At 39.7% G+C, this 13397-nt stretch overlaps 1 protein-coding gene across 2 annotated transcripts in view; it reads left to right on the forward strand.

Annotated features, from left to right (window-relative positions):
• The window catches only part of LOC149797465 (DNA repair protein RAD50.L-like), a 240693-nt gene that overhangs the window by 192330 nt on the left and 34966 nt on the right, over positions 1-13397 (forward strand). For both annotated transcript variants that reach the window (XR_016421828.1, XM_089962273.1), the window contains exons 33-34: positions 4192-4339; positions 13057-13230. Coding sequence is in view for 1 of the 2 variants with exons in the window: in XM_089962273.1 (XP_089818399.1) it covers positions 4192-4339; positions 13057-13230 (322 nt within the window). In the remaining variant the exon portion in view is untranslated. The remainder of the gene's footprint in view (positions 1-4191; positions 4340-13056; positions 13231-13397) is intronic.

Raw genomic sequence — 13397 nt, forward strand, 5'->3', positions numbered from 1 at the left:
CTCCCTGACCCCACAGTGGTTTTTTGCATACTGTATTGTTTTTCATTAGGCTAGCCTTGTGGAGAAAACACATGTATATGTGAATTACACAAATTAAAGACGTCCAATGTAGTTGCTAATTTTACCCTTTGATTCTGTCAGCAGGGGCAGCTGGTTTCATCGTTTGAAGTTTGTTGAGGTGAATTTTACTATGTGTGAGCAGAAGTAATTTTGAAAAGATTACAGCTGTTAATTCATAATGTTCGGTTTACTAAAGAGTTCAAGCTAATCTTGTAACTGCTTTATGTCTTGAACATCAAAATTGTTTTAACACCTTGAAAAAACCTTAAACAAATTTTAAGATTTAATTTCACTTTTGTGTAAAATTGGCGTTCATAAAGATTTTCAGCTAATAAGTTTTCATTTATTCAGTAATAATGGATGTGTCTGTCCTATTAAATCTAAATACTATCATTAGTCCGTCTGAATTTCTCGAATAAGTTCAGCATGCATATGAAAAATTCAAATTCAGCATCTTTCTGAAACTTGTCCAATGAAATTCACACAGATCTGAATACACCTCTAACTTATGAGTGATGGGATCCATAAATATTGACCACCACAAAGGCAAAGGTACAAAACAGTGAAGGAGATTCAAATTTTGGTTTACAGTTGGGGAAAAAATTACACATTAACCACCAGAGTCAAACATTTGGAACATGGCAAATTTATAGGCAAACAAAGAAAAATGGCTACAAAATTTGCTTTTTTGCTGGAATTTGATTGTTATTTTAACTATCATTATAACTGTTAAAGAACAATCCACAGATTAGCCAAAAGCAAAAAAACCCACATCATTGGGGATAAAAAGAACTACCTGGAGACTGCTTGGTCAGAATTCTGTTGGAAAGTTGATATCCTGACTTGATTTCTTGATATCATAGAGATCACAATTAATCATAGTTGGATCCTATTCCATCCTGAATAAATTTTATACGAGGACATGCATTGTCAGTCAGTCATAATAATCTACAGTGAATGTCAGATGGTACGATTGCTCATATAGGCCAGCAAGACTTTCATTATAGGTATTATGTTATGATTGTCTGTCCATCCTTCTGCCAGTTATAGTCTGAATATATCTCCCCATTTGTTTGTACCCTGGTACCGATTTCAATAATGGAAATCTTTCATGAGATAAAAAGTGAACAGAACTTAGTTAATTCATTTATTGATTTATCATTTCTAACCTAACTGTGACAAGAGTGGCCCCTACACTGGCATCCTCTGTGCCTTTCATGCTTAATGGACTTTCCATACTAACGTGGCGCCATGTTGCGAACACTATGGGTGACTCCATTTTCCTCAGAACAGACTGACATAGTTCATCCTATTTGATAACTGCTGGATAATTCCATCAATTACACTGGACAACAAATTTTTACAAAAGTCATGTTACTGAAATAAAATTAGTCAATTCTTATCAATTTTTATGTGCTGAACACGAATATGACAGTCAAATTGCAAAATTGGCTCTAGTTTTTTTGTAATCTGCAAGAAATTAATGTTTACATAACGAAATGCATTCCAATAGTAAAAGGTCAACTGTAATAGCCTACCTATAAAAAATCAAGTCATTGACTACATCTTAGATTTCTTCGCCTGTCTCTTGTACAGCTGTTCGGGAGCATCTCTGAGGAGTGTCCAGCAGTAGTCAGCCAGCATTGTAGTGGACCATTTTCCCTGGTATCTTTGTTCCATTGTTGCGATATCTTGATGAAAACGTTCGCCGTGTTCATCACTAACAATACCACAGTTGCTAGGAAAGAAATCCAAATGGGAATGAAGGAAGTGAATCTTTAGAGACATATTGCAGCCAAGTTTCTTATACTTCATCAACATGTCTTCTACTAGTTCCTTATAGTTTTCTGCCCTAACATTTCCGAGGAAGTTTGTAGAAACTAGGCGAAAAGCATTCCATGCTTGTTTCGCGTCACCTTCCAGCAAGTTGTTGAACCGGTCATCTTTGAAAAGCTCTCGAATCTGAGGACCCACAAAAACTCCCTCTTTAATCTTTGCTTCGCTGAGTCGAGGGAATTTTTCATGCAGGTATCGGAATGCTGGCAAAGTCCGGTCAATGGCTTTCACGAAGTTCTTCATCAAACCTAGTTTGATGCGAAGGGGTGGTAGCAAGATTTTCTGAGCCTCAACCAGAGCTGGGTGTTGGATATTCTTCTCTCCAATGGCTACATTCTGCCTGTGAGTCAATTCCTTCCTCATGTAGTGCATTTCCCTTGCTCGGCTATCCCACTCGCATAAGAAACACATGTATTTTGTATATCCTTGCTGCAGTCCCATTAAAAGGGCAACTACCTTCAAATCACCACAGAGGTGCCAGCTGTACTTGTTATACTCAATGGAATTCAGTAGCTGCCTTAAGTTATCGTATGTCTCTTTCATGTGGACAGCATACGCTACTGGAATAGATGGAAGAATGTTTCCATTGTGCAAAAGCACAGCCTTGAGACTCAGTTTCGAAGAGTCCACAAATAGTCTCCATTCTTGTGGGTCATGAGTGATTTTTAAAGCATTCATGAGGCCCTCAATATCGGAACAGAATATCAGATTACTTTCCTTTCTGAAGAAAGGCTCCAATTGCTGGTGGCGCTTTCGATATGCAGTAATTGTGACATCTTCTTCTAGAAGATTCCATTGTTGGAGTCTTGATCCTAGCAATTCTGCCTTGTTCTTTGATAAGTCCAAATCACGAATCAGGTCATTTAGTTCTTCCTGTGTTATTCTGTGTGGGGTTGATGATGCACCACAGTGAAAATCTGGATCACTGCATGCTGATGGACCAGGAGAAGAACAGGTCGACTCACCTTTGTCTTCGTCAGATGAATCAAGAGAATATTCTGCTGGAGGTTCTGGAATAGGAAGTCCCTCACCATGTGGAACTGGTCTCAATGCAGACGGAATGTTTGGGTAGACTATTCTCGACTTCTTTCGCTTCGTTATTCCGCCGGAAAGAGGAGGAACCAAGCAGAAGTAACAGTCATTTAGGTGGTTGCTTGACTCTCTCCACACCATTGGGACTGCAAACGGCATTGATGACCTTTTGCAATTCAACCACTGTGAAAGCTGTGTTGTACATGTAGCACAGCATATATGCGGAGCCCAAGGCTTGTCTTGGTCACCAACCTTGCATCCGAAGTAAAGATGATATGCCTTCTTCACTTGAGAATTGATACTTTTCTTCTGGTTGGCAAATGTCACTTCCCCACAAATATAGCAAAAATTGTCCGCGGTATTAACACACTTTCGAGGCATTACTGTTCTTTATTGTACGTAAATGGATAAAATAATAAGTTTTATGTAACAGTAGCTTGAACTGTCTCGCACAACGTCTAAAATATTTTAAATGCTGAACCTATCTGATTGGGCTTTATATAGTACACTGCTTACGTCAGCTTCAGCAGCCGCCTGGCATTAGTATAATAGGCCTACACATGTATAGTACACTGCTGACGTCAACTTACTTCAGCAGCCGCATGGCATTAGTATTGCATTGCATCAGAAAATGATGCAATCAACTGTGGATGATGTGAGCATGATGGTATTATGCAATGTTACATCATTATTCCGGATGTTGCTGCAGTCCTACTGGAGAAATTTACACAGTGAAACATAGAAAATGAGGTATATGAATATCTTCAAAACGAGAGCCAATACAAATTTTTCACAGTTATATTCGTGTTCGGCACACCAAAATACTACAGATTAGGGCCTTTTCAAGTCAGTAATGATTTCACTGTTGACCAGTGTTACCTTAATGTTGAGAGTTTAGAGTTATATCCCTTTGCACACATGATCCTAGAAATCACACTACTTGTTAAATCTACAAGACAAGCAAATCTGTAGTTGTCATTCTTCTCCTTTGCTTGATTCAGCATTGTAAATATTGGAAGCAGAAGACGTACTATTTACCTTCTATGTACATACAGTAACATGATTTTATCCACTTCCCTTTATTTAAAGTCTATACATAGAAAAATGTTCATACATGTAGTATGAACACATGCATATAACTGTATCAGTTCCTTCCAGAGTTCTTCCCCTCTGCTGTCTGCTACTGTTTGGGTGGATGGGGATTTGCAGACAGATTTTGTTTTCATTCTGATGCAGACTTATGTAGAAACTTTATGATAACAGCTACAGCCAGTCTGGGAAGGCAGGCATGCTTAAGCAGAGATGTGCAAGTGTAGAAGAGATTCAGGAAAAGTTGCTGAGAACTAGTGAGGAAAGGAAAGACACTGCAACAGGTCTTGATAAGCTACGCAAGGATTTAACATCACGACAGGTAAGAAAGTTAGGTTTTGTTTCATGTTTTACGACACTGCAGCGCATGAATGTTATATCGTGCTGAAGCACAAGAGTAATGTTCCTTGACCAAAGACACATCACAAAAGTTGATATTTTACACAGAATGCAATGATAATATATTTATCCCCCCTCTGGAAATGTGATCCCATTCCTGGGGGTGGACTAAGGTGATAGAGGTAATTTTACATAAAGTTCAAATAACTCCTAAGATGTATGTCTTCCATGTCTGTGATCAGACACTCAAGTGTCAACAAGTGTCAAACCTGAATGCCTGGCAAATGTCTTGATATCTTTCCCTACCTGCAAACACTTAGGCCCTAGGTCATAACATAGAAACTGTTGAGATTCCCACCTTATTACCATATATACTGGGCATGAAGGGAGAATTTTATACATGCAGATGGGATTGACTTCATCGACATAACTTAAGATTATTAATATTCCTATCTTGTATTTATTACACTGGACATGAAAGGACAAGTATATAAATGCAACATGACCTTGGCCCTGTTGTCCATTCTTACTCCTCAGAATAAGTACATACATACATAAATACTGGGCATGAAGAGAGAATTTTATACATGCAAATGGGATTGACTTCATCGACATAACTTAAGATTATTAATATTCCTAACTTGTATTTATTACACTGGACATGAAAGGACAAGTATATAAATGCAACATGACCTTGGCCATGTCGTCCATTCTTACTCCTCAGAATAAGTAGCCCTGGGTCGTAGCTGGAAATCTATGAAGATCCACTCCTCCCTGTGTAATCATGCCATGTACATACTTCCTAAGCGTGAAAAGACAATTCACATTTGCCACTGAAGCAGTCCTTACCCTCAGGGACCTACCCAGGATATTCAGAATTTTCAGTGAAGGTCATGATGTGGAAGCACAGAAATATGTTTCTTGCAAACACAGAATTCCAGTAAAATATTTCATAGTGATAGCCAAGAGCATTTTGACATCTGGTTTATGGATAAAAAGTGATGCAATTGAATTTGCACAAATTTGACAGAAAATTTCCAGGCAATAATTGTGTTAAACATTGTACAAATGATGGTAATCCAGCATGAAATATAACTACCGTTTCCAATTTTTTTCTCCAAAAAATCAACTTCATTATCAAAAACTGCTTGACAGAATTTGATCAAATCTGACAGATGGCATTCAGGCAGAAATCTCTTATACTTTTTGTACAGTCAAAAACCTTTCCATGACATCTCCATTAAATCTGCTTAACTGAAGTAACCAACTTTGACAAAAGGCATCCTGGCATTTAAGGCCTTTCAGTATTGGACCAATTATGCTGACATGCCATGAGGCCTGCATGAAGATACAAATCATAAAGAGATCTTGAAATAGTTGTTGTATAATACATTAGATCAACAGCATAGGAAGAAATTTCTACAGAAAAAAGTATTGTATTAACTCAGATCTTTTTGTCTGTTGCAAGCTAACTACATATATGAATTCATCTTCATTTTACATAATTGTTTTGGGACATACCGATTGTTACTCCACGAGTGTACTTTTTTCTTCATAACTGATATTAAATTGCTAAATATACTATTCATTCTGAAATGTCGTATTTTAAGATGATATTTATTCCCAAAACTTTGATAACTGAAAATATTCCAATGCTGTGGAATGAATTTTGGAAAAATACCATGAAAATTTTAGATCTATTAATTTTATGCCATTTTTATAGATTTCAGTATCTATTTTCCAAAACTGCTGAATATTTCAGTGAAGCATGCACTAAAGCGGGGTCTCAAACTCAAATCATCACGATGGCCACATGAGGACTAGTGCATTTGCCCATGGGCCGCATTACTGAAACCTTTTTATGCAATGAAATAAGCTCATATGAAAGGTAGCCAGTTGAAATGTAGGGAACAAGAAGCAAATGATGTAACAAATCAAGTTTTTATAAAACTGGCTGACAGTGAAGAAACATTTTGCATTATTAATTATGTTATAAAAAGTCTGGGTGGTGTTGCAGGCTGAAGGAAATAACTCGGGGCTGCATGTTTGATACCCCTGGACTAAAGTTTGAAATTATTGCAAAATTTTTGTATTCACCTATTAGTTACAGTTGTAGTTGTTTATAATTATTTACAACTGGTGCTTTCATTTTTGGGTTTTTCTTTAGTTTGCATTTTGGATTTAAATTGTATCAGATTAGCTTTATTGGAAAATAAATTTAAAGATTTTATTTTTTTTTATTAACGTATTTTTATTATCATATTTTCAACTTCTTTCTTTTATTGAATTTTTAGTTTACAGTAATTTTCAAGAAAAGTAACCAAAGGATGAGTTTTCATCACCATGCCGACAATCATGTCAAGAAGAAGGCTGAGTTAAGCCTAAGTATTATCAAGTCCTTAAGAGACATCAATAATTTGTGGCTGAACTGTGCATTAACATTAAAAGCATTATATAACTCAGCCATTCCAGTGAAATGGATACAAATTTCAGCATGTTGCACACAAGTTGTTCAAGATAGAGGTACTGGTATTCATTACTTTAGTTATAATGATGTCTTTCCAGTGTCCTTGGTATTCATTACTTTATTTATAATGATGTCTTTCCAGTGTCCCTGGTATTCATTACTTTAGTTATAATGATGTCTTTCCAGTGTCCCTGGTATTCATTACTTTAGTTATAATGATGTCTTTCCAGTGTCCCTGGTATTCATTACTTTAGTTATAATGATGTCTTTCCAGTGTCCCTGGTATTCATTACATTAGTTATAATGATGTCTTTCCAGTGTCCCTGGTATTCATTACTTTAGTTATAATGATGTCTTTCCAGTGTCCCTGGTATTCATTACTTTAGTTATAATGATGTCTTTCCAGTGTCCCTGGTATTCATTACTTTAGTTATAATGATGTCTTTCCAGTGTCCCTGGTATTCATTACTTTAATTATAATGATGTCTTTCCAGTGTCCCTGGTATTCATTGTGGGATGTATCCCTGTTCCCAGCAAAGGCAGAGGAGTGTGTGTAGGGGCTGGAGCAGTGCTGGTTTTCCGCTCTTGAGAACTTCAGGCGGGATGCCGTCGCTTCCAGGAGCCTTCCCACAGGCAAGGCAATCGATGGCTTTCCCGAGCTCTTCCAGGGTGGGCTGTGTGTCTAGCTCCTCCATGACAGGCAGGTCTGGAATGGCATCCAGGGCAGTTCCAGTGACATTGTTTTGGGTTGCATATAGCTCGAGATAGTGCTCAACCCATCGCTGTAGTTGTTTCCCCTGGTCTGTGATGACTTCGCCCATCTTGGACTTGAGGAGGGCGGTCTTGTAGCTGGGGGGGCCTGTCGCCTTTTTGATACCCTCATACATTCCTCTTGTATCCACGGTGTCAGCAGCTGTCTGTATACTGTTGCAAAGGTTCAGCCAGTAGGTGTTGGCACAGCGGTGGGCAGTCTTCTGGGCATTGTTCCTTGCAATCCTGAGGGCTTGTAGTGTTCTGCGGCTAGGTGCAGCCTTGTATGCCAGGAGGGCTTTCCTCTTTGCTTCAGTCACGGGCTCCATCTCCTCCCAGTTTGCCTCATACCAGTCGACATTCTTTCGCTCCCTCTTCCCGTAAGCTGTGATGGCTGAATTGTACACAGAGTCACGGATATGGGACCACTTGGAGTCAATGGTGTCATCACGTGTCACTTTGGTGAGGGCTTCCTTCAGTTTGCTGATGAACTGCTGTGTTTTCTCTGGGTTGCTTGCACAGCAGGTGTTGATGCGTGGGTGACCCTTCTTCTTGGCGTGGTGCAGCTTCTTGGGTAATATTCGCACCTTGCTGGCCACAAGGGAATGGTCCGTGTCACAATCGGCACTGTGGTAGCTGCTAGTGAGGAGGACACTGGCCACTTCTGCACGCCTGGTGATGACGAGGTCTAGCTGGTGCCAGTGGCTTGAACGTGGGTGTCTCCACGACACCTGGTGGATCTCCTTGCATTTGAAGAAAGTGTTGGTCACACATAGGCTGTGGGAGCAGCACATCTCCAGCAGTCGCTGACCATTCTCGTTGATCTTGCCCCAAGACAGGTGGACCAGGCCTCATGGTCAGCTCCCACTCTAGCATTGAAGTCTCCTAGTAAGTAAAGGCTTTCATTGTTGGGGATACTGGATATTGCCTGATCCAGAGCCTCATAAAACCTGTCTTTCTCCTCGTAGTTGGAGCAGAGGGTTGGGGCGTACATGCTGAAGATGTTGACCGGGCCTAAGGATGTTGACAGCTGGAGGGCAAGGATTCTCTCAGTACCTGATGATGCGTGACGCCAACATCGTCACTTTGTACAAAAACAAAGGAGACTGTAGCGACTGCAAAAATTATCAGGGCATCTCCCTCCTCAGCATCATTGGAAAGGCTTTCGCCCATGTTGCCTTGGCGCGCTTGCAGATCCTAGCCTTCCGCGTCTACCCAGAGTCCCAGTGTGGATTTCGAGCCGGCAGGTCAACTGTAGACATGATCTTCTCACTACGTCAGCTGCAGGAGACATGTCGCGAGTAGCAGATGCCCCTCTACATTGCCTTCATAGACCTGACGAAGGCGTTTGACCTGGTTAGTCGGAGTGGACTCTTCAGACTCCTGCAGAAGATTGGCTGCCCCCCACGTCTGCTTGCTGTCATCATGTCGTTCCACGAGAACATGCACAGCACAGTGTGCTTCAATGGCGCAAATCTGAAGCATTCCCAGTCATCAGTGGAGTCAAACAAGGATGTGTCCTTGCGCCGACGCTCTTTGCCATCTTCTTCTCCATGCTTCTCCAGTACGCATTCAAGGACTGCAGCGAGGAAGTGTACATCCATACCAGAGCTGACGGCAAGCTGTTCAACATCGCCCGTCTCCGTGCTAAGACTAAAGTCACAGAGGTACTCATCCGTGAATTGCTCTTCGCTGATGATGCAGCCTTGACATCACACACGGAAGATGGACTTCAGCAGCTGGTATGCCGCCTCTCCCATGCTTGTAAGGAATTTGGACTGACCATCAGTTTGAAGAAAATGAACATGATGGCGCAGAACGCAGATTCCCTTCCCTCTGTCACCATCGATGGGTACAACTTGGAAGTTGTTGAGAACTTCACATACCTCAGGTCTAACATCTCCAGCTCACTCTCCATTGATTCTGAGGTGAACGGCAGGATTGCCAAGGCAGCAGCAGTGATGGCCAGACTTAACCAGAGAGTCTGGAACAACCCCAACCTAACAGAGAAGACCAAACTGCGTGTCTACCAAGCCTGTGTGCTCAGCTCACTTCTCTACAGCAGCGAAACATGGACCACCTATGCAAGACACGAGAGGAAACTCAGCAGCTTCCACCTGAGATGTCTGCGGCGCATGCTGCACATCCAGTGGCAGGACAAAGTACCCAACACAGAGGTTCTAGAATGCGCCAACATGAACAGCATGTTCTTCATTCTCAGCGAGAGGCGCCTTCGCTGGCTTGGCCATGTCAAAAGAATGGACCCAGGTCGCATTCCCAAGGACCTATTATATGGGGAGTTAGCAGAAGGTGCACGACCAACTGGACGACCACATCTGCGCTACAAAGATGTTTGCAAGAAGGATATGAAGATGGCAAACATCAATGTCAATGACTGGGAGAGCTGTGCAAACAACCATTCCAGCTGGCGCCTAGCTGTCAGGCAGGGAGTTCAAAATGCAGAGGAAGAGAGAAGAGTAAAACAAGCTGAAAAGAGAGCTAGAAAGAAGGATAGACAAAAGCTTACTTTGGAGCTACGCCATCGTCTCCCGTAGACGGACGGATGCCAAGATGGCCAAGAGGTATTCATTACTTTAAATATAATGATGTCTTTCCAGTGTCCCTGGTATTCATTACTTTAGTTATAATGATGTCTTTCCAGTGTCCCTGGTATTCATTACTTTAGTTATAATGATGTCTTTCCAGTGACCCTGGTTTTCCATACTTTTCCAACGTTTTCTTATGTTTCTGTCAGACTCCCTATTTCTCACTACTTTTTCCAAATTCCTCCTACCACCTGTACTTCTCTTTTATATTTAACATTGAAAATCAATTACACATTGGCATTAGTGGCCATAAGAGAATGAGTTCAGTTATCTCTCTGGTGTGGAAGTAGGTGTTTGAGAAGATAGAGGCAACGTGACTGAAGAGATGGTTAGTATGTTTGAGCATGTTATTGTTCAAGTGTACATAATTAAGTAAAGTAAAGGTGTTAGTTCTTCAGTTTTTTTACATAAATTTTATATTACTTTTCAGTATAAAATATCAATATTTTCCACAACTTTATCCATGCTTTTGTCATAAAGGGTTGCCATGAAATGATGCACACATTCATCCCTTGGCCTAGTTGGTCCCAAAAGGAAAATGGTGCAGTGTGGACAACCAGTATGGCTGCTATTGTGGCCATCTTGAAAATATTATTATTGCTACTCCTGAAAGGAAAATTATCTTGACATGAGGTTTTCATCAGAAGACTTCTTATGATGTCTGGTTGGTTCTAAATAAAAATGGTTCAAATCTGACATCCAGTATGGCCACTACAGAAGCCATGCTGAGAATCTTATTATTATTCCACCTGAGCAAAAAGCCATACTAACATGGGGTTTTCACTGAATATTAGTATCATGTCTAGTTGGTCATAAATTAAAATGATACCACTTACTTATCCAATATGGACACCACTGTGGCCATCTTGAAGATCTTGTCACTACTCCTCAATGGATGGTCTTATTTGGGACTTTAACTAAGAGTCTTATTATGATGTCTGGCTGGTAATAAATGAAAATGATGTCATTATGACCATCACCATTGCCATCTTGAATATGTTATTATGGATACTTGTCCTAGATGGCTGGTTATATCAATGAAAAGCATATCAGCATGGGGTTTTCAATCAAAAGATTCTTTTAATGTTTTGTGATCTTACATTAAAATACTGCTGATGTTGAAGTCCAGAAAGCCAGGAAACTTGTCTTCATAGTCACCTTGAGAACTTGGCTCTGACGTTAAGATGAATGAGAAATTATGGAATACAGTTGTTCCAAGAATTCTGATGTCTTCCTTTATAAACGTGAATACTGTGTGAAAAAGTGCTGACATTTCTAGATAAAAGTTGACAAAGACAGTCAAACACATAAACTGGAAGGAAGTCAAGGACAAGCGAAAAATATAAATGGAAAGACTCTGTCATTTTAGAAAGAACTTAGAGAATTTAGAACTCATAATATGGAAAGAGTGAATAATCAATACAGGAATAATGTGCCTGAGAATCTTACAGAATCTTACAGCGATGATCTGCAGAGCCGGCGTTAAGAATACACGAGGCTTAGGGCTGACCATGACTGCGCGAGGCCAGAGTGAAAAACTGAGATCCAAGTTATTGGACAGCCGTTGCCCACTAGTGGTGTTGAGAAAATGGCTGCATCTGTCTGCATCTGTGCTGCCACCTGTTAATTGCATTACAAAGTTGACAAAGTTGACTTCATAACTTTGCGTGCAATACGTGCGGCCTGTATCAGCGTTTCCAATTTACCGGAGAATATAGCTTGACAAACTCATAAGGACGACCTTAGGCCTGAAGCACAGGGCCCCTTCAAGAGCGGGGCCTGGGGCAGTTGCCCCACTTGCCACCCCCAAATGCCGTTCCTGATGATCTGGATGGAGTTTTCAGAGAATTGTATGTGCTCTTTCAATGAGATCCACAAAGCGTATATGGTTGTTTAATTTCAGTGTATTGGAATGGAGGTCTCTGAGTCTACAGAATATGGTTGTTTAATTTCAGTATATTGGAATGCTGGCCTCTGAGTCCACAGAATATGGCTGTTTAATTTGTATGTTATATTCAGCAAATAGTTGACACTAAACTAGAAATTTAACTATTGTTTTGATGACTTCTTGAGTAAAAATTAGTGGTACAAGAAGATTATCATGTAATGTAGTCAGAATTCTTTAACATCCATAGCAAATACAAGTGTTGGTTTCTGAGTTTAATAAAAAATATTTATACATCTCTTCTGTATGCAAACATACTGTTTTGAAACTATATACTGGATTGAAAAGCAGTAGCACAAAGCATGTAACTGTATTTAAACAATGTTGAATTAGCACTGCTAGAATAACTAAAGTCTCACTGTCTGACATGTCCATATATATATATATATATATATATATATATATATATATATATATATATATATATATATATATATATATATATATATATATATATATATATATAATTTGCTACAGATGTGGAAAAGATGTACATGATTTATGACATTATTCTGTCTGCAATAACACACGGTCCAGGAGTTCTCAGCTACACCACTGACCATGAACTAGGGGTCATAATGCAACTTCATCAGATGTATGTGCAATGATAATAAATTTTTTTAAGAAAATATTCAAAATGGCATTATAATTATTATTGACCTTGGATTCCTTTGAAATGACCTTAGGGGAAGGATGCAAAAATGACACACAACTTGCAGATGATTGCCACAGTGGCAACATAACTACACAGTGAAGTGAAATTCCAGCCTGGGGAATTGGAGGAGATGTGGTCATTGTCATACAGATGGAGGGTATAGAAATATCACTGACACATTTTTTACACTTCTGATTTTGGATAGCAATTATTTTGCAGTTAGTGTGTGGTTAAAGCATAATGACTTGACTAAGGTAAAATTTGTGATATTTGTCAGGCGAGAGAGCAGGATCTTCAGAGAAACTTCAGTCTGCATAGAAAAAACCATGAGATAAAGGTCGTGAATGACCAGATCAAGAAACTAAATGAAAAATCTTCTGATCTTGACAAACCCAGGCTGGAAATGGAACGAGGCAGACTTGTGAAACAGACATCAGACTTGCATGAAAAGGTAAGTCAAAGAAGCTTAAAATGTTGAAATATGACCTTAGGTGACAAAAACATAACAATGATTTTGCTAAGGTAATTTTTATCTTGCACCTGCAATAAATTTTATCAGTTGAAACATGGCAGTCACAAGTCTGCCTGCTCATCCACCATTATGGTGTCAACTTGTGG

This window comes from Sinohyriopsis cumingii, chromosome 6, assembly GCF_028554795.1.
Source record: "Sinohyriopsis cumingii isolate HCF-2022 chromosome 6, ASM2855479v2, whole genome shotgun sequence".
NCBI classification, from domain to species: domain Eukaryota; kingdom Metazoa; phylum Mollusca; class Bivalvia; order Unionida; family Unionidae; genus Sinohyriopsis; species Sinohyriopsis cumingii.